The 19195-nt window shown below is 40.0% G+C and overlaps 1 protein-coding gene across 3 annotated transcripts in view; it reads right to left on the minus strand.

Moving 5' to 3' along the window:
- Window positions 1–19195, minus strand: part of LOC126262538 (cytochrome P450 6k1-like) — a 102688-nt gene that overhangs the window by 15101 nt on the left and 68392 nt on the right. For all 3 annotated transcript variants that reach the window (XM_049959219.1, XM_049959218.1, XM_049959217.1), the window contains exons 5-7: window positions 18564–18763; window positions 3567–3788; window positions 196–447 (exon numbers count right to left, since the gene is read on the minus strand). In XM_049959219.1, the coding sequence (XP_049815176.1) occupies window positions 196–447; window positions 3567–3788; window positions 18564–18763 (674 nt within the window). The remainder of the gene's footprint in view (window positions 1–195; window positions 448–3566; window positions 3789–18563; window positions 18764–19195) is intronic.

Below are 19195 nucleotides of genomic sequence, written 5' to 3' on the forward strand. Positions count from 1 at the left end.
TGTACTTCCGACTTGACACCAAGACTTATTCCGAAAGCTCTCTGCCTATACGAGACAAAAGCTCATGTATAACATTATTGGCTACTGTAACCGAAGAATGCAACTACATTTTAGAACTCACAATTTGAAGATTTTTACTGTTCTTCATATCGAGACACAAATTGGAACTGAAAGGAGTGAGGCGAGACTACTCACCGATACAGATGCGGGGGCCCTCCCCGAACGGCAGGTAAACGTATGGGTGCCTCTTGGCTTTCTCCTCCTCCGAGAACCTCTCAGGGTCGAAGCGCTCTGGATCCGGGAAGTACTTGGGGTCGTGCTGCAGGCCCAGCACGGAAATGGCGACCGCCGTTCCTTTCTCCAGGACGAGATCGCTGCCAGGAATCCTGTACTCTTTGTTACACTCCCTGTTCAGGATGGGCAGGGGCGGGTACTTCCGCAGTGTCTCTAAAAGAATTACACAAACGCTGGATTAAGGATATTCTGTGTAATCTACCAGACTAGTTTACAATACAATTCTTTAGAATGCTGAAGAATCTGAGCCGTAATTCACAGGAATGATAATTTTGTAATCCCTTTTAATAACTTAATCATTCTTAATTCCAATATAACACGAGTGTACAAATGTTATTATACTTAAAAAGCATACTGTTGAACGTAATTTTATTATTTTGTGTATAATTGCTTTGAAGAACAATCTGAAGATAACATGATAACTTGAAATTAACTTACAAACGTACGTTATATTTACCAAGTAACGAAATAAATCTCGGGTGAACAGCCTGGTATGAGTGTGCATAGGCCACAATATTTCGGCAATCGACCACGTTGCCATCATCAGGTGCCGCAGGTCAGTACATCAGCGTACCTGATGATGGCAACGTGGTCGATTGTCGAAATATTGTGGCCTATGCACACTCATACCAGGCTGTTCACCCGAGATTTATTTCGTCATAAAATACACATGGAGAAATTGAAAAATCACTTTACCAAGTATCTAACTGAAAAAAAATTTCAACATTTGTACGAGAACGTGCTAGAATATTAGCATCAAAATTGACTTTGTAATGAAAAAGTATTTATCTTTGGAGACTAATTATGTGCAGAAACAAATGTTATTAATTTTCGTTTTGAGAATGTACAAGGGGCGTTCAGTAAGTAATTCAACACATTTTTTTTTGTCAGCCAATTTCGGCTGAAAAATGCGGAATTTGTTTTGGGACTTGGTGGTATATTCCGCCTTCAGTCCTTACAGGTTCATAAAGTTCCGACATGTGATGACCCCATACGTAGCTTTCAAAATGGCGTTTGTAACGGACGTGCGTTCTAAGCAGAGAGTTCTCATTGAGTTTATGTTGGTGGAGAACCAGAGCATCACAGTTATTCATAGTCGTCTGCACAATGTGTAGGGAGACTTGGTAGTGAGTCGTTGGTCGAGCGTCTGTCATCATAGCAACGAGGTCGGACAGACCTGTCCTATCTGCTGGGCGCCGGCCGGCCGCGCACTACTGTGACGCTTGCAATGGTGGAACGTGCGGACACTCTCATTCGAGTGATCAACGGATCACAATCAAACATCTCGCTCCTCAGCTGCACATCTCTGTTGGTGGTGCTGACACACGCACACCAGTTGGGGTACTCAAAGATATGTGCACGCTGGGTTCCTCGCCACCTAACGGAGGACCAAAACAGCGTCGAAGGACCATCTGTGTGGAGGAATCAAAACGGAAGTCCATGTAGTGGTGTCGCACCACCCCTCCTCTGAAGAAAAAGTTCAAAGCCGTATCCTCAGCTGATAACGACATGGCGATGGTCTTCTGGGACTCTGAAGGGTAATTCTGTTTGATGTTCTCCCTCGTGGTACAACAATCAACTTGAAAGTGTATTTGCTTCCCGCAGTAAATTGAAGAAACGACTTATGTTCATACCAAAAAAAAAAAAAAATGCAAGCGTACTGGTCCTTCTCCATGACACCGTAAGGACTCACAGAAGTTAGCGCACCAGAGAAGTGCTCACAAAACTTCATTGGACTTTTCTTCCTCATGCACCCTACAGTCCGAATATCACACCTTCTGACTTCCTTTTATTTGGTCTAAAGAAGGATACACTCCACGGGAAGCAGTTCGTGGATGATGGGGCTGTTATTGATAGAGCTAGACGTTGGCTCATTCGTCAACCAGGAAAGTGGTACCATGCGGATATACAGGTCCTCCCAGTAAGGTGGCGTAAGGCCGCCGCATTGAACGGAGATTCTATTGGAAAATAGGTTTTTGTAGTCAAAAGACTGGAAAATAATACAGGATATAAGAATCCTGAATAAAACCGAACCGCTTTCAGAACAAAAAGTGTTGCATTACTTATTGAATGCCTCTCGTATTAGTTCCAAAACTCTGTTAAACTATGGTAAACATATTACTATACTCTGTAAAAACTTATATCTGCACTTTGACTTTTGTAGACATTTTAATTATGAACACGTTATAGTAATACTTTGAAATATTGTAATTGTTTTAACTCACTTATGGGCCAGCGGCGGAGCCCGTCAAGTGATTTATTTTAGAGTTCTGGAGACCTATAGACCGTATATGCACTCATCTCATTTCAAAATCCATTTTGAACTTAGTAAATGTGAAGCGATGTTATAATCTCGTACTCTTCGAAGCAATAAACAGAAAAGATGGCGCAAAAAGTTGTCTGATAATTATTTTACACATAAAATCCCAGGAAGTATTTAAGCTACACTTCCACAGAAAAGAATATTTTCAAAACTTATTTCATTGTACGTTACCACTCGCTGTTGTTTCTACACTGTGATGTACATTGGCAATATGTTCCAATTGAATCACTTACAGCTTTTAAAGCCAATTTATGTGAATGATAACGATTGCTGAGAAATATCGGATGATTACATTACAACTGCAAAATATAAAAAGAAAGGAAGGTAGTTGTTTAAAAAAGATATCGTTAGAAACGGAGCACGATTTCGTAAACGATGAAGGTGAGGGAAAAATGTGGGCGTTGTAGTGTGACATCCTAAATAATTTATATGAACGAAAGTGAACCATATTTAGTTAATTTGAAGCGTGATATTATGTACCACGACGAGTTAGTGCAGTGGCTTCTAATTCGAGAAGACGACTGTTAAAATCCCTGTCCGACCATCCAGATTTAAATTTTTTTGGCTTCCCGGAATCGCTTAAGGCAAATGACGGTATGACTCGATTTAGAAGAAAGCAGCCAGTATCCAATCCATCATCCCCCAACCCAATCCTGTATCCCTCCCCTAATGATCTCTTCATCAAACTGACGCTAACCCCAAACTTTTTTCTTAGTTTTCGAAGGAAATACCTAATAAGGCCAGTAACCAGTGAACGCCAGCTGACATGACCAGTACACCGAGTATCTCCACGACGTCGGCAACATAACGCTGCTGTCAACGACGCTGGCTTCGTAATCGCGCTTTGAAAACCGTCTTATACTGAGTGAAGCATTTAATGAGTGTCTTGGCTATAGACAGAAACAAATTATGTGCGTCTGGATTCGTAGTGAAGGTTAAATTGTCTTACCGCACACAACTTTGTCGAGGTAGGACATTTTTGAAATGGAGTCGTAGGTGATGTCCGTTCCATATTCTTTGAATACCGAGTCAATCTCCTCTTGCAGCTTGGTCTGCAACGAAGGATTGAGAGCCAGTTCGTGCAAGGCGAAGCTCATTGTCGTCGAAGAGGTTTCAAAGCCGGCTGCGAAGAAGACGAATGCCTGGGCAGCCAGCTCGTTGAGTGTCAGCTCTGCAGAAAAGTAAATACGGCTAAGAAAACAACGTAAATCTACTTCTGCATCTATACTTAACAATCCACATTACGGTTTGTGGCGGCGGATGCCTGACTTACCACTATCGTGTTCTCCCTTCTCTGATCCACTTGTGAACGACCCGTGAGAATAACGAGTGTGTACAAACCAGTTTCTCTGATTTTTTAGTCCTGATATTTAGAGGGACATACATGAGCGAAAGTAACATACAGCTCGCCAATTTTTCTAAATACACTCTGCAAGTTTCCTCTCCGTGATACAAAACGTTTCTCTTGTAAGTACTGTCAATGAAGTTTGCTGAGCATCTTCGTAGCGCTATCGGGCTTATTTAATCACTCCGTGACGAAATGCGCCGCTCCTCTTTGGAGTTTGTCTCTCTCTCTCCTGTTAATCTTATGTACACGGGAACTTTCCCAAATGTCAACAAACGATCTTGACCAAACTTGGCGGGCATATAGAAGAAGTAAAATAATCCAATACATATTTTTTTTTGTTTGCGTCCAGTTTCAATTTTAATGGGTAAAACACACCACAAAAGGTAATTTATCGTATTAGGTTTGGAGAGAATATCTTCGAAACGATTATATATAAAAAGTATTTCCCATACGAAAGCTGGTACGTAATTAACGTTCTTGAAAACTGTATAATCGAATTTCATAATCATTTGAAATTTTGTAAAATGCCCCACCACCACCAATTAATTTTGAAAAATGAAAACTTTTGTAACATGAATTAAAGAAACTTCGAAGCTACATATATCCATGTGCAATAAAGCTAGTTTCTGAAACGCCACTTTTGGAAAATACGCTACACACAATGTGCTGTCAGAGTACTTTCCACATACCATTCAAAATATCAAAACGGTCACTATTAGTCTATTTTTTAATTTACTTATCTTTATTTTATGTTTCACACTATTGTTTTACAATTTTCATTGATTTTCCTCTTGTTGTTTCTTTGTTTCTTAGTTTACCGTTTCACTTAAGGATACAGCTCAATATTATGTAAAAATCAACACCTATGTCCTTCAGGCACTACATATAATGTATATATTTTACAGATTTTTTGTTGATATCAGGCAATGCAGCACACTTTCTAAACAAATTAGTTGTGTTTTGAATATTGTCGAGCCTGCTTAGGGTTATTAAAATAATTACAAAGAAATTGATACATTTTTTCCAAAATGCTTCCTCAAATTTAGGTACCATTTAATCCAATGTAATACGTTTGAAGGAGACCAAATTTTTACCAGATATGTATGACATGATGGCTGTAAGACCTATTTAATTCCATCTGTTATGTATATTACAAGGATTAAAAGTATCACATTTTAAATTTTAATTTTTATAACTTTTTTCTAGTAAAAATTTTATTTTTTCTATAATTTAGTTGAGTCTGCAATAAAGCTTAGGTCTACTACATAAGTAAGGATTAATGCAAGTTACAGAAATAATTAGAGCAACGCTTTATGAACTTCAAGGAATATTTGTACTTGAATTCTGAAAAATACAACTTGTGGGAAACTGCGAATGAAAATATGAGTCCAGTTAGACTGTGCCTCAGTATATTGCTGAAGCATAGTCTTCATCCTGCAGCATTTCTTCATCTTCAAGCTACCTCTTGGAATTCCTTTTAGCACTTCTTGCTTCTTTGGTAAATTGAATGCACCTGTTGTCTGTTACATGCAAGCAATTGAACTTCCATATTAGAGCCACATTTTATGCCTAAATTTCTCAGGACTTCCAACCTTCCTATCATTCCATCATTGAAACATATCACAGCATCTAGTACACCAACGTTTAATGTATTTAGTCCTACAGAAACAATCTTGGGTAATCTTTCCCATATGCAATGGTTGAAACTTTTATTTGTATTCTGAGTGCCCACATGAAGACATTTACTAAGTAAAATAGGGTCACTCAGGTCTCTAAAAATTTGTTTTATTTCATTCATAACAGGCTCAGGAAGAGAATGCTTATGATTGTATATTTGACCACTTTCTTTTGCATTTTGGTAACCACACCAAGAATCTGCTCCTTTAGAGCAAAGTCCATGAACAGGGTGGTCATCTGTGGACAACTTACGAAAGCAGGTGGCTAATATAGCTTTTCTCATTGATGTAACATCATTCAGAGGTGCAGTTCGTCTAATGGCCAGTCCATAATAACTCTGAGGAAGGTCAATTTCAGTTTCTGTCAATCTGCCTATGCCAGACACATCCTCCATCAGATAGCAACTTTCCTTTCATTTCTCTTCGTAGCTTCGTCAGTCCAGCAGCCATACTCTTTTGTACATGTCCATAACACTCCAGTTTTGTTAGCAAGGTATGACTATAAACATCGATCTCATTAATTATATTGAAAGCTTCAGAGTCCCCATCGCATAGGTACTTCGTATATCTAACGTTATAAACGGGCACCGACCTCTGAAATATTTTTAGAGCTCCATCACACTCCATACCTCCTCTGTAACCATCATAATTCTTAGAACACTGATATTCAATATGTCCTTTAGTGCTACAATGGGAGGTGCGGCAGTACTTAGATAAGCACTCAACATCAACAACTTTTCCGTTCTCCAGAGAAGTAGCACTTACAACACCATTCAAGGAACGATGCCCTCGACATTGCCATGTCCCATCAAGTGCAACAGCAGTGTCCCTCGTTTCACTAATATTGACAGTTTCTTCTACTGCACGTTTCATAGATGCTTTAGGGACAACCGTCAAGGCACCTAGAAGTATTTTTATGTACGTGCTAGGACCATGTGGGAGGAGGAGGAAGCTCCATCAAATCACAAAACGTTTAAGCAGCCTTTTTTTCCTTTTCTTGTTGCACGCATTGCATACACTAACTTCAAATTCACATCATTTGAATCATACACAATGTTCGAAGTCATTTTCGAGGTAGATTTATTGCAGGATCTACACAGAACAACTAATTTTGACGCTAAACCCTTCCTGCTACTTCGTTGTTCAGTTATTTCCAGACAGCATACACCATCACATTGTTTACATTTCGCGACTTCCTTTATCAAAGAAGATGAGATGCCCACATCAACAACAACAAACCCACTACAAACAGCGTCACTGAATCACCAGGAGGCGTGCGATGTGGGAGTTTCTTCCCTGAAGAACTGATACTTGGGTTACTTTCAACAGTGTGGCTTGCTTTGTTTGTGAACTGGTCACCACGGAATTTCCTTTTATTGAATTTCTTGATGCGTGGCATAGTTCGTATTTATTGCACAGTAATGGATATGTACTTCCACAAATATATGTAGCACTTGGGCAACAAACATTCAGTAGCACTTGAACAAACTGCTTCAGCGAAACGAAAGTAAATACAAGCAAAGATAATCTCTTACAGACACTAGAAGCCTGCACTGTTACCAACATATACGATGTGTGATACTTATAATCGCTGGAAGCGGAAAGTTCACAGTTCTTTCCGCAATAATACCGGTTTCTGTAACAGAAATAAAGGGGGCGTGACGGCATACATGACTTTAACTTTAAAATTTAGTATATACAGGATACTTTTCATTTGAAACCCTATAATGTATACATCAATGTAATCAAGAAAGACTACACAATTTAATAAACTCATAAAACATTCGATTTCTCCACCATTTATAAGTACCCTGTATCCTTAAGTGTATTTTTTTAATTGAAAATAATAAGTAACTATTATTATGATATGAAACCATTACAATAATGATAATTTGTAAATAATTGATTGAACCATAAAGTTTTCTTACACCGAGCTCATAAAATTAACAAAATTTTCTCACGCAACATACACAACAAAGAACAATACAAAACAAAATTCGGCAGAACTAGAAATTGTCTCAAGTAATTTTCTAAATATTCTGATCTGTATCAGGCATATTTCAGTATACTGGTAAGCTGTGGAGAAAAGAACTGATCTTGTGATAGTGACTACAGCTTTATTATATTGATATCGAAATCATTTAACTGAACTAGGTCTGAAAATATTGTCACAAGGTTCTTCCAACTTCGAAAGCCTTATACGTACTACGAAAATACCTGTGCCAGCGAGTCCTTTGGTATCAGAAGATGGGTACGTTCCTTGTCCTCGGATATGATAGTGAGAATGGTTTCTTCACGCTGACCACCCGCCTTTTCACAGTTTTAAAAGAAACCAAGAATGCGAGAATCTCTTTTCAAAGTCCCAAACGTCCTTGTAACAGCATAGAAATATGGTCTGACCAGGTCAAAAGATATTTGTAGGAGGTTTTCATTCCCAGCGAGGGAGAAATAACTGTATGATTGTTGGATTCTCAGGGTTATCAATGTGAAAGAACAGTATAGACCATCATACCTCAGGACAAGGAGCCTGTTCATCTGATGATCTCAAAGGGCTTGACAAGACAGGTACAGTCGAGAGATGTACACTGTTTTCGATGTTGTAAGAACTGCATTAGAAGACTTAAAGATCTAGTTCTGCTGAATGATTTAGATGTCAATTCCACTTCGGAACCAATATAAATAATCTGCAGTCACATCCTACCAATACACTGAAATATGCCTGACACAAATCAGGATACATAGAGAATCACCTGTGAAAATTTGAAATCATGTTGAATTTAGTTTAGTATTGTATGCTCTGTCGTGTATATTATGTGAAGAAATATTATTAATTTTATGTGCATGCTGCAAGAAAACGTTGTTTTAGGCATTACCATTATTGTAATATTTTGTAACATAACAATGAGTTACTTATTATTTTCAATTAACAAAATACACATATGTGAAAGGATAAATTAAAAAACAATCAAAAGAAAATAAAAGAAGTAAAATGAATGTAAAACGTAAAGCAACAATTTCAAACATAAAACAAATACAACACAAATAAATAACTAGACGAATAATGAATGTTTGGATATTTCAATTAGGTATGTTGAAAATACTGTGACAGTACATTGCGTACAGTGTATTTTCCATAAATTGTATTTCAAAAACCAGCTCGATTACACATGAAGCTTTACTACGCATGATTGTATGTAGCTTGAAAGCTTCTTTAGTTTGTGTTGTAACGAAAGTTTTCATTTTTCAAATTTTCAGATTACCACAAAATAGTAGTATACAGTTTTCAAGAACGTTAATTCCACATGAACTCATGTATGAGAAACATCTTTTATATGTCATCGTTTGGAAGAGATTCCTTTCAAATCTAATATGCTAAATTACATTTCGTGGTGTGCTTTTCCCCTTAAAAGTGAAATTGGTCACAAACAAAAAAGATACGTACTAGATTATTTCTCTTCTACATACCTATCAAGTTTCATCAAGAACATTTTTTGACAGTTGGGAACGTCTCCTTGTTAGTAAGGGTCCCAGAATGACAAAAAAAAACACAGATATCTATTGAATAAGTGTTTTGTAATCCACTTCTTTCGTGGATGAGCTATACTTCCTTAACACCCGCCTCGTATATCTCAGCCTGGGACCTGCTCTTCCTATAGTTGGTTTTATTTCGCCATTCGACTTTAGGTCGTTCTTGACGGTTATTCCTATGTATTTTACGGTTGTTACTATTTTCAGTGTGTTTTCACCGGCTGTAAAATCGACGAGTAATGAATGACTTCGTCTAAGAAACAACAGTTAATACTTATATACAACACAGCTGCGTGAAGCCCTGAGTGCATGTCAAAAATAAGGATAATAATTTACGTCAGTGTGAGAGAGATGTGGTTATTTTGTTACTCGGAGCAAACAGACCAAAGCATTCAACAAAAACGTTGGTTTTACACTGCAGCGCTTTTATGGGCACAGTACTATTGGAGATGGTATGCCCTTGCTTTCCTCTAATCTTTGAGCTGACGTTATCTAGACGTAGCTGGTATTCTACAGGGTGCGTCAAAAAATGTATACACACTTTGAACTGGCATAGACAATTTATTTCCCGTTCTACAAGGTTAAATATATGTGAGAAAGTAATGTTATGTTTCTTCAACAGGTGGCAGCAGTGACAAGGAAGTAACTGCAACATGGCGGACGTGCGTTTGAGCTTTGAAGTGCGGAAGCAGATAATGAAGTGGTACTGGAAGTTTGAGAATGTAGCTGCGGTTCGAAGACAGTGGAGAAGTGAGTATGGTACAGAACCACCTTCAAGGTTAACAATTACATGTCTATGGGATAAATTCGAAATTCATGGAACAGTGTGTGATGTGCATAGAGGTCGATCAGGGTGACCTCGTACAGCTGCAATTGAAGATTCCACAACTGCGGTCTTGGAACTGTTTTAGCGTTGGCCTCAAAAATCTTCAAGGCAAGCGGCACGTGAGAGCAATGTAAGTGCTAGTAGTGTGCTAGGCATTCTGAAGAAAGGCAAGTTTCGTGTGTACATTCCAAGGCTGGTGCAACAGCTAAGTGATGACAATCCAGATCGAAGGTTAGAATTTTGTGAATTGGTTCAGGAGATGGTGAGACGTGAACCGGGATTTATGGGTAGCATAATTTGGTCGGATTAAGCCCAATTCAAAATGAATGGAACTGTCAATAGGCACAATTGTGTGCAGTGGGCTGAAGATAATCCTCACATTACAGTTGAAAAGGCTGTGAATTTGCATGGTGTAGATGTGTGGTGTGGTTCGTCTGCAAGGGGACTCATTGGGCCTTTCCGCTTTGAAGGTACTGTTACTGGAGAAATGTACCTAAAAATGCTTGCTGACACCATATTCCCTGCCATTCGTGCATTATACGGTGGTGATGAGTTTCATTTCCAACAAGATGGCGCCCCGCCGCACTATCATAGGGACGTACGAGCATACCTGGATCACAATGTGCCAGGCCAGTGGATAGGACGCAGGGGACCAATCGAGTTTCCTGCACGTTCTCCAGACCTCACGCCGCTGGATTTCTTCTTATGGGGCACAGTAAAAGATGAGGTGTACAAACGTAAACCACGTAACCTGGACACACTTTGGAATGAGATTCAGGCGGTGTGCGCAGAAATTTCATTGGACACTTTGGTATGATGTACGGAATCAGTGGTGACTCGTACTCAGAAATGTATTGATGCTGAAGGCCACCAGTTTGAACATTAATCACATTTGCAAAGTACATTTATTTTTCCAATTGGACTTTAAGCTTTTCATTTCCAGAAATTGAACATTATAGAATGGGAAATAAATTTTCTATGACGCTTCAAAGTGTGTATACATTTTTTTACGCATCCTGTATTTCCGAGTTACTGAAAAATTTCTGAACGTTCGATCAGAGAAACTGGATGCAAACATAAATGCTGCAGGACACGCGCTGCCACAGGTCCTGCGCCTGCGCTGGCCATTCTTCAGGAAAAATCACCCCTTACCAGATTTGAACTCCAAATAAGAATAGTGTTCCAGTTTATATCCACATGACACCGCAATATTTTTAAAGCTCTTGAAAGCAATACATCATTGACATAAAACTGTGTACATTTTCGAATTGTTATTGTTTATTAAACCACAGTTTATGAATTTCAAATAAATTCAAGAGTTTCGTTTCTGGTTTGCTCACTTCGTCGTAAACGAGGACTCCCTAGTTCTCCGTCGACTGAAGCCGAGAGAACTATGCCACCTTCGAGCCACGAAAGCTTTGTGTCCGGTGGCTGCTAGTATTGCAGAGGAGTACACACGTTCCGCTTTCAACCTGCCCATTCTTGCCTGTTAGTCAAGCAGGCAAGCTGCCTCACGTTATCAGCAGAATGGACACGGTGCTTTACCCACGCCAAAGCCAAGCTACGCCCAGCCCCTGCAGGCTAAAGGAAACATGCCTATCCATCTTCCCGCTGTGTTACGCTGCGCAGCATTTTATTCTCTAGGCTTACACTGCAGTGTCACGAGTAGAGGTCGGAAGATGATGAAAAGTCTTTTTTTACCCTTGTACTAGAAGATGAGGCTCAATTACATGAATATTCATTTTGGATCATTGTAGGCCAATAATGGTGTATTTCATTTGTACTTTATTTCGTTTCCGGCGTATTTCGGGCTTATTTATTTATTTTGATATGAACGTTTTTCTCTGCAACTTCACTCTTTTTCTGCCAGTCCTGGCTACTCTAAATTCGGGCAGTCATTCGGTCACCTCCAATACATGTTACCTGTAGTAAGCAGAACCGCCTCTAAAGAAGATATCCTTTGTACCCAAGAACTGAAGATCTCTATTACACTGCAACCTTTATCTGAAGTAAAGTTTTGGGAGTCTAGTTTCTGTAACCTTAGTATGTTTCAGCCAAAAAATGAGCCCAGGTATACCAATTTTAATTACTTTTTACAGGATGCGCTTTGCGGGTTCGCTGAAAAACTCTTGCTTCTAAATTTCCCAATGCATTTTAGCAAACATGAATTTCATTTTTCATTTTATGTTCGTCAAAAAACTACATATCTGAAAGAAGAAGCTCCTTTTTCATACTAAGCTTTCTTTGCACTATGTTGCATACCACCAAAATGCGGTTTTTAATATCCACTGAACCATCTTTTTTTCCTATTTCAATTAGTGTTTGCCTTAAATTTAGAAAGCCTGTATACTGCTGAATGGCCTCAAGTCCTTAGGATGAATTTCAACAAACTTATCAGCCATTAAATCTTTGTCCTCTTTCAAAAAAAATATGGAGTGAGGAGGCTGCTGGCCAAATGTAAAACTATGTCTTGACACATTCGACGTTCTCGAATGAGTGTTTGGTAACTTCTTTAACAACTTGTTTCCCGAGACGCCTATCGATTTATTAGAAGTTGCGACATAAACACAAGAAAGCTTTTAAGGGCTCTGTTTCGTGATTGGTGTATATTAGTCAATTCTTAATTTCTCATCAGTCTTCTTTAAGTTAAGTTTGTTCTGTTTGTTGCTCCCACCGTTATGATAAAGTTGCAGTGAAACTACCCACGGAAACATATACAGTAATGTTAATAGTCGGACACTATGAGATTTTTCCTTTATAAAATCATAACATTGTGATTAACAAAATAAAAAAAAATCAAGTATCAAGATCGATGTCCAGCACATAATAGTATGAACTTTTTATATAACTTTTAACAGTTGTTAAATAATACGATTTAAATAAAACACTGTTCGATTTTCACGTTACTTTAATATTCGGACAGTTGGCAGTGTAGCACTTGTTTAGATCGTTCGCGTCAAGTTATGGACTCTGGGTTAGAAGGTAGCGTTTGTTTATGAGCGCGGTCGACTGTGCAGATGGTACATTGTCACGCAAAACTAATACCAGTTTTGATATGCAACTTGCGATTTTTCATAACGCAAAAGGTAAATTATATAGACAAAGTTATGACATTCTCAGTATGCGTAAGAGCACTGTGATGTAAGTCGTCAAACGATTAAAAGACGAGGACTTTATAATCTCTACACATCAGAAGGGCCAACCAGAGAAGTTGGATTCATGTGACAAGAGGAATCTAATACGTAAAATAAAGAAGGATTCTACATTCAGTGCACCCAAATTAGCATGTCGGCCTCCGAACGAGACTGGAAAGAACGTATGTCAACAAGCCATTCACAGAGCATTGAAATATAGTGGCTACAATGGAAGAGTGGTTAGGAAGAAGCATTATATGAATGAACCGACGGAAGGAAATAGAGGATTTTTAGGTTGGAAGGACGAAGGATGGTGTGGCGGAAGAAGAATAAATTTTAAGCCGACTATAATGCATGGAGGTGGCAGTGTTTTTGTCTGGGGCTGTATATCCCCATTTTGACCAGTCTAATTAGTGTTCGTCGACGTTATTATGGACAAATATGTCTATCTGAAAATAATTAAAAACAGTATACGCGAAAGTGCTGAAAAAGTGGGAATATCAAACACATCCAAGTTCTACCAGGACAATGACCGAAGCATAAGGCTCGCATTGTGCAGGAATATTTGGTGTACAGTTGCCCGAAAATCTTACAACCATCACCTCTATCACCAGACGTCAAACGTATAGAGAATGTTGAGGAGAACTAGAGCGACTTGTTAGAAAACACCAAAATCATCCAAAGAAACTTTGAATTGTCGATTAAAAGAAGAATGGTATGATCTATGTACTGACTAATTAAAAAAGATCGCTAGCAGTATGCCACTGCTTTTTAAAGAAGTGTTACAACAGTGTGGCTACCCGACAAAATATTGAAACATATATTTAAGAACAAATTATCGTGAAATAATTAGTTCTGAGAAGTGTCTGAATACTAAAGTTGGATTGATAGTGCAACCTACTGTCAGATGCAGCAGACTGAAAGGATCCCGTGAAGGATTGCTACAGTATACTACAGAAGCTACCTGAAGGAAATGGGCATTGAGACGAATAGAAATAACACTTTAGTTCACAGAAAACAGTTATGCGAATGTCACCACCATTTCTGATGATCCCCTGGGTATTACAAAATGTGGGACATGGTCTTTAATTTTGTGTGTGATCACCACGGACAGCAATGCATGCTCTGCGAGCCGAACGCAAAAGGCTCAGTTAACTCTATCAGATACTGAGTACATGCAGGTGGAAATCATTCCCGAACCCCAAAGCCCAGTACCCACCTCTTCCTTTTTAACAAAAGCATATGCGACCCCAAGTTCCTAAGCCCAACATACTCCTCAGACACATTCAGAGATAAATCTTTGGCAAAGTTATTCTTATTTCCAGCACTGATTCCGTGAACTGAGAAGTGATTTGAAAAAGAAATGTATAGGGTGTTTGTTTTAACTTGATAGAACTAAATGTTTCGCAAACGACGCATCGTACGAAAAATGATGTAAGTGAAAAGTTAATATTAGCAAAAGGGACATCAGCCTGTTCTACAACTGGCCACCTCCTAACCACACCTCTACGAAGGTGAGGTCAGTTTGGATTTTCAAGTGGGAACCTCCCATTTTTATTGGCTATTCGGATTCAACGCAAAAAAATACTTACTGTTTACTCAAACAATTGTTTCCCATTCGTGGTAGACGGCGCTGCAACCGACAATTATCAGGTATGCCTGGTTTTGCAACTAAGAACCGACTCATTTGATAAATGTAAACCTTTGTGTTCTCGCAGTTGATACTGATGTTCAAACGTTACCTGAGTGTTGCAAATGTTATTGAACAGTTCAGATAAAATGGCTAGACATTCACGTTTCGGGCAAATAAGCTACTTGTATGGTAACGTCATTTTATGTTCTCTGTTGAATGTGGTGAGTCCACAAACCATCGGAACGCTTGATTTCGGTGTCTATGTTCGAACTCCGCCATCAGTGTGACTGATTTCGCCCTGGTTGCTACGCGGCTACCGGCGCAACACAAACGATAACCGTTCTAATAAGGTAAAATCTTCGTGAAGTAACAGTGACAGTCGCACCTGCTCACCGAAATCAAGCACCCCAATAGTGAGAGGCAAGAGGACTTACACAAATCAAGAATGAAGCTGACTCACCGATATATAGCATCCTGATGGGAGCGGAAGACTATTATATCCACGTCGTTGTTCCTGGATCACGTTACAAGTATTTTTTAACAATAAATTGAACATCTGAACATATTGCATTGTACATTCAAATATGTGACACTGAAGTAAATTTCAAACATAAATATTAACCGTTAGAACACAAACGCTTACATTTACATCGTAAATGGAATGTAAAATCAAACGCGTCCGTTCTTACTTGCAAAATCACGCGCACTTAATATTTGTGGATTACGGCGCCATCTACCACAACGGAAGACAGCGGTTTGAGTAAAGCTACGTATTTTTTGGCGTAGAATCCGAATGCGCAGTAAAAATTGAAGATTCCCATTTGAAAATACAAAGTTGGCTCCGCCCACGCAGTGGTGTCGGAGGTGACCAGTTGCGGCAGAGCCAGGTGTCCCCTTTTCTGATATTAACTTTTCACCTATAATATTTTTTTTTCGTACGTTGCGTCGTTTCCAAATGATTCAAATGGCTCTGAGCACTATGGGACTTAACATCTGAAGTCATCAGTCCCCTAGAAGTTAGAACTACTTAAACCTAACTAACCTAAGGACGTCACACACATCCATGCGCGAGGCAGGATTCGAACCTGTGACCGTAGCAGTCACGCGGTTCCAGACTATAGCGCGTAGAACCGCTCGGCCACCACGGCCGGCCACGTCGTTTTCGATATATTTAGTTGTATAAAGTTAAAACAAACACCCTGCATGTTTAATCACACATTTCATTAAGAAATAAATGTTTTGGGAAGCAGTAGTTACCTCATTTCCTTAAACAGGCCTCTGCAGGACGCTCTTGAGTTCTCACTACTTGGGAAAACATTAGCCTGGCTTGATGAGTTACCCCAAAAATCCAGCTTGATATTATGGAATAAAAGTGGTGCTTTTTAGTTTTGTATCACATGTTTCAGAGAACATCCGCACTACACACCTAGACCCGTTTAGGCACTCCAGCAGTACCGGGCATGCCCCTCATAGTCGAATCTGTCATCAAGCTGAAAAGTTCATGAGACTATACTTGATTTACTGTAACTGCAATGTTTTTCTCACCTGCAAACAAAACGAAGTTGGCATCTGGGAATGTTACTGACGAAAAGTCATTGATGTACTCAAGAAACAGAAAGGGCACTAAGATCGAACCTTAGGGGACACCACATGTGTAGTTCCCAACTGAATGAAGCCTTGTACCTTAACAGACCTTTCTTTCCTAATGGCCGGCCGGAGTGGCCGAGTGGTTCTAGGCGCCTCAGTCTTGAGCCGCGCGACCGCTACGGTCGCAGGTTCGAATCCTGCCTCGGGCATGGATGTGTGTGATGTCCTTAGGTTAGTTAGGTTTAAGTAGTTCTAAGTTATAGGGGACAGGTGACCTCAGCTGTTAAGTCCCATAGTGCTCAGAGCCATTTGAACCATTTTTTTCCCTAATGACACCTTTTGTTTACTGTCAGAGACATACGATGTGATCCCTTTTGCTGCAGTTACTGTTACAACTTACTATTGTAATTTACTTAAGAGGATTCTGTAATGCCGGCCGCTGTGACCGAGCGGTTGCAGGCGCTTCAGTCCGGAACCGCGCTGCTGTTACGGTCGCAAGTTCGAATCCTGCTTCGGGCATGGATGTGTGTGATGTCCTTGGGTTAGTTAAGTTTAAGTGGCTCTAAGTCTAGGGGACTGATGACCTCAGATGTTAAGTCCCATAATGCTTAGAGCCATTTGAACCATTTGATTATGTAATCTACACAGTCAAATAACTTCGACAGATCACAAAATATGCGAGTAACCTGTAAGTTCTCATCTATTAATTAAGTGCATTCTCGCTGTATGTGTAAATAGCCTCCTCAATTGCGGAACCCTTTATAAATCCGAATAATGACTTCGACAACGTATAAGGGGCAGCCAACAAGTTCCTGTCTGAAGGCCGTACAGGCCAGAATCGGTATGCCAGTCAGGAAAAATCACCGCGATTATTGAGGAAATCATCCCAAGTTGTAGATATCTGTTTATTAAAACACCATGTCTTGCTGCGTTAAGAAGTCCGTAACTGCCTGCCGCACATTCTCGCCCGGCAGGAATCGCCGACCCTTCAAGCCCTTATTACTACCAAAGGTGGGATAATTGCATGGGGTGAGATCAGGACTGTAGGGCGGTTGCTCGAGTATCTCCCACTTGAGTTGGCGTAACTTATGCTTTACGACATTTTCTAAATTGGGACGTGCATTATCACGAACTTGTCGCACCATTCCACGGCGATGGTTTTCGACAGACATGCTGCCCCATGAACATTCTTCATTTTCCATTGGATGTCTGTTACCGTTTATCTTCCGGGAACCGGGAAAAGAATGTCAGCACGTTGGTCCAGTTGGGACACATTTGGTAATAACGTCGGGATAACTCATGTTTCCGCATTTACCCCACGCAGTTCGGAAAGACGCCAATGTCACATTAGTCTCTTGCCCACATGCCGGTGCTTATATAGCGGGGTCGGATTCGAGCTATGTTGTATATACGTTGCAGCTGCCACTCGTTATATAATTTCTTATCAGATGGCTAAGAAGCTCACTATGTATAATCTTTTCTAAAAATTTTCGGGAATGCTGCCAAAAGTGAAACTGGACGGAAATTTGATGTTATTTCTTTATCTCCTTTCTTACCAAAGAAAGCACATTTCAGCCATCAGGAAATGTTCCACTGACAAAAGACTGGCTATACTAATAACTTAATTTGTTACTAGAATCAGTATAACCCTCTTTAGTTAACTTCATCGATATTTTATCAGAACCTCTAGAACTTTTTGATTTTAAAGATGTTGTGGTGGACATTACTTCTACTGATGTAGTTAGGGTCACATTCATATTACTGAAGTTATTTGTAACGACTGGTGTGAGATATTCCATGGTGGAATTTGATGAACCGGGCAACTCCAGCCAGTAACTCTACGGTACTTCGCGTCTCATGAAATACACGTTCCTCAGAAAAGAATTCATACGATGTGCAGATGTATCGCACTAGACAAATTACTTCATTTCCCTTCCGCAAGAGCTCGGCTGTAGCCAAGTTAGTTTGCACAGCTCCTTCTAGCAACGACTCTCGACGACTTGCACGCGGCAGTCGGAATACAGTTTTGCTTATGTCTTTGCTCGGAAATGTTGTTACCACACAAATGGCATTAATTCATAGACTAAAGACTATGCCAAATTCAGAAGACAGCACTTGTAGCTATAGAAAAATCATTGCAAATTAATGTACTTTTGTTCGTAAAACCAGCTGAGAATAATGTTTACAGAAAGTATTTTCTCAAAGCGTACTTACTTTTGGTATCGATGGCTTCATTTGTGTACCCGTTGTCCTGAGCCTCGCTCTTGTCTGGGTCAACAACTCCCTTGTTTTTGAGCTGTATAAGCAAGTCCATAAAATCTTTCCTCGTGATATTGTTCTTCTCCCTGTAGGCTACGGTGTCTGCAACCATGCGACGAAAGTATTCGCTGACCTCTGTAGCTCCGCCCTTTATCCTGTAAGGAAAATGTCCCATTTCTGAACTGGTAAGCGAAAGATGAGCAATGTTCTCATCAATTGCTTCAGAAAAAGGGGTCCTGAATGACCTGAATGCTTGCTGCAATCACAAGAATGAGTAGAGACGGGAAGGAATAAAACTACATGATAATAAACCTAAAATATAGAAATAGAAATACTCTGACGAAAATGTGAAGTACAGGGTGTGTCTGCGAAAGACGCTCGGCATGGGTCCGCGGGTCGCGCGGAACGGCTATCGGGCGCCGCCACCACATCCGCTAGCCGCCGCCTCGCCCGACTCTCGGACACTAATCTGCCGGTACCCCGACCGATTGGCCGTGCGGTCTAACGCGCGGCTATTCGGGCGGGAAGGAGCGCCTGGTCCCCGGCACGAATCCGCCCGGCGAATTTGCGTCGAGGTCCGGTGAACC

Source organism: Schistocerca nitens, chromosome 6 (assembly GCF_023898315.1).
Source record: "Schistocerca nitens isolate TAMUIC-IGC-003100 chromosome 6, iqSchNite1.1, whole genome shotgun sequence".
NCBI classification, from domain to species: Eukaryota; Metazoa; Arthropoda; class Insecta; order Orthoptera; family Acrididae; genus Schistocerca; species Schistocerca nitens.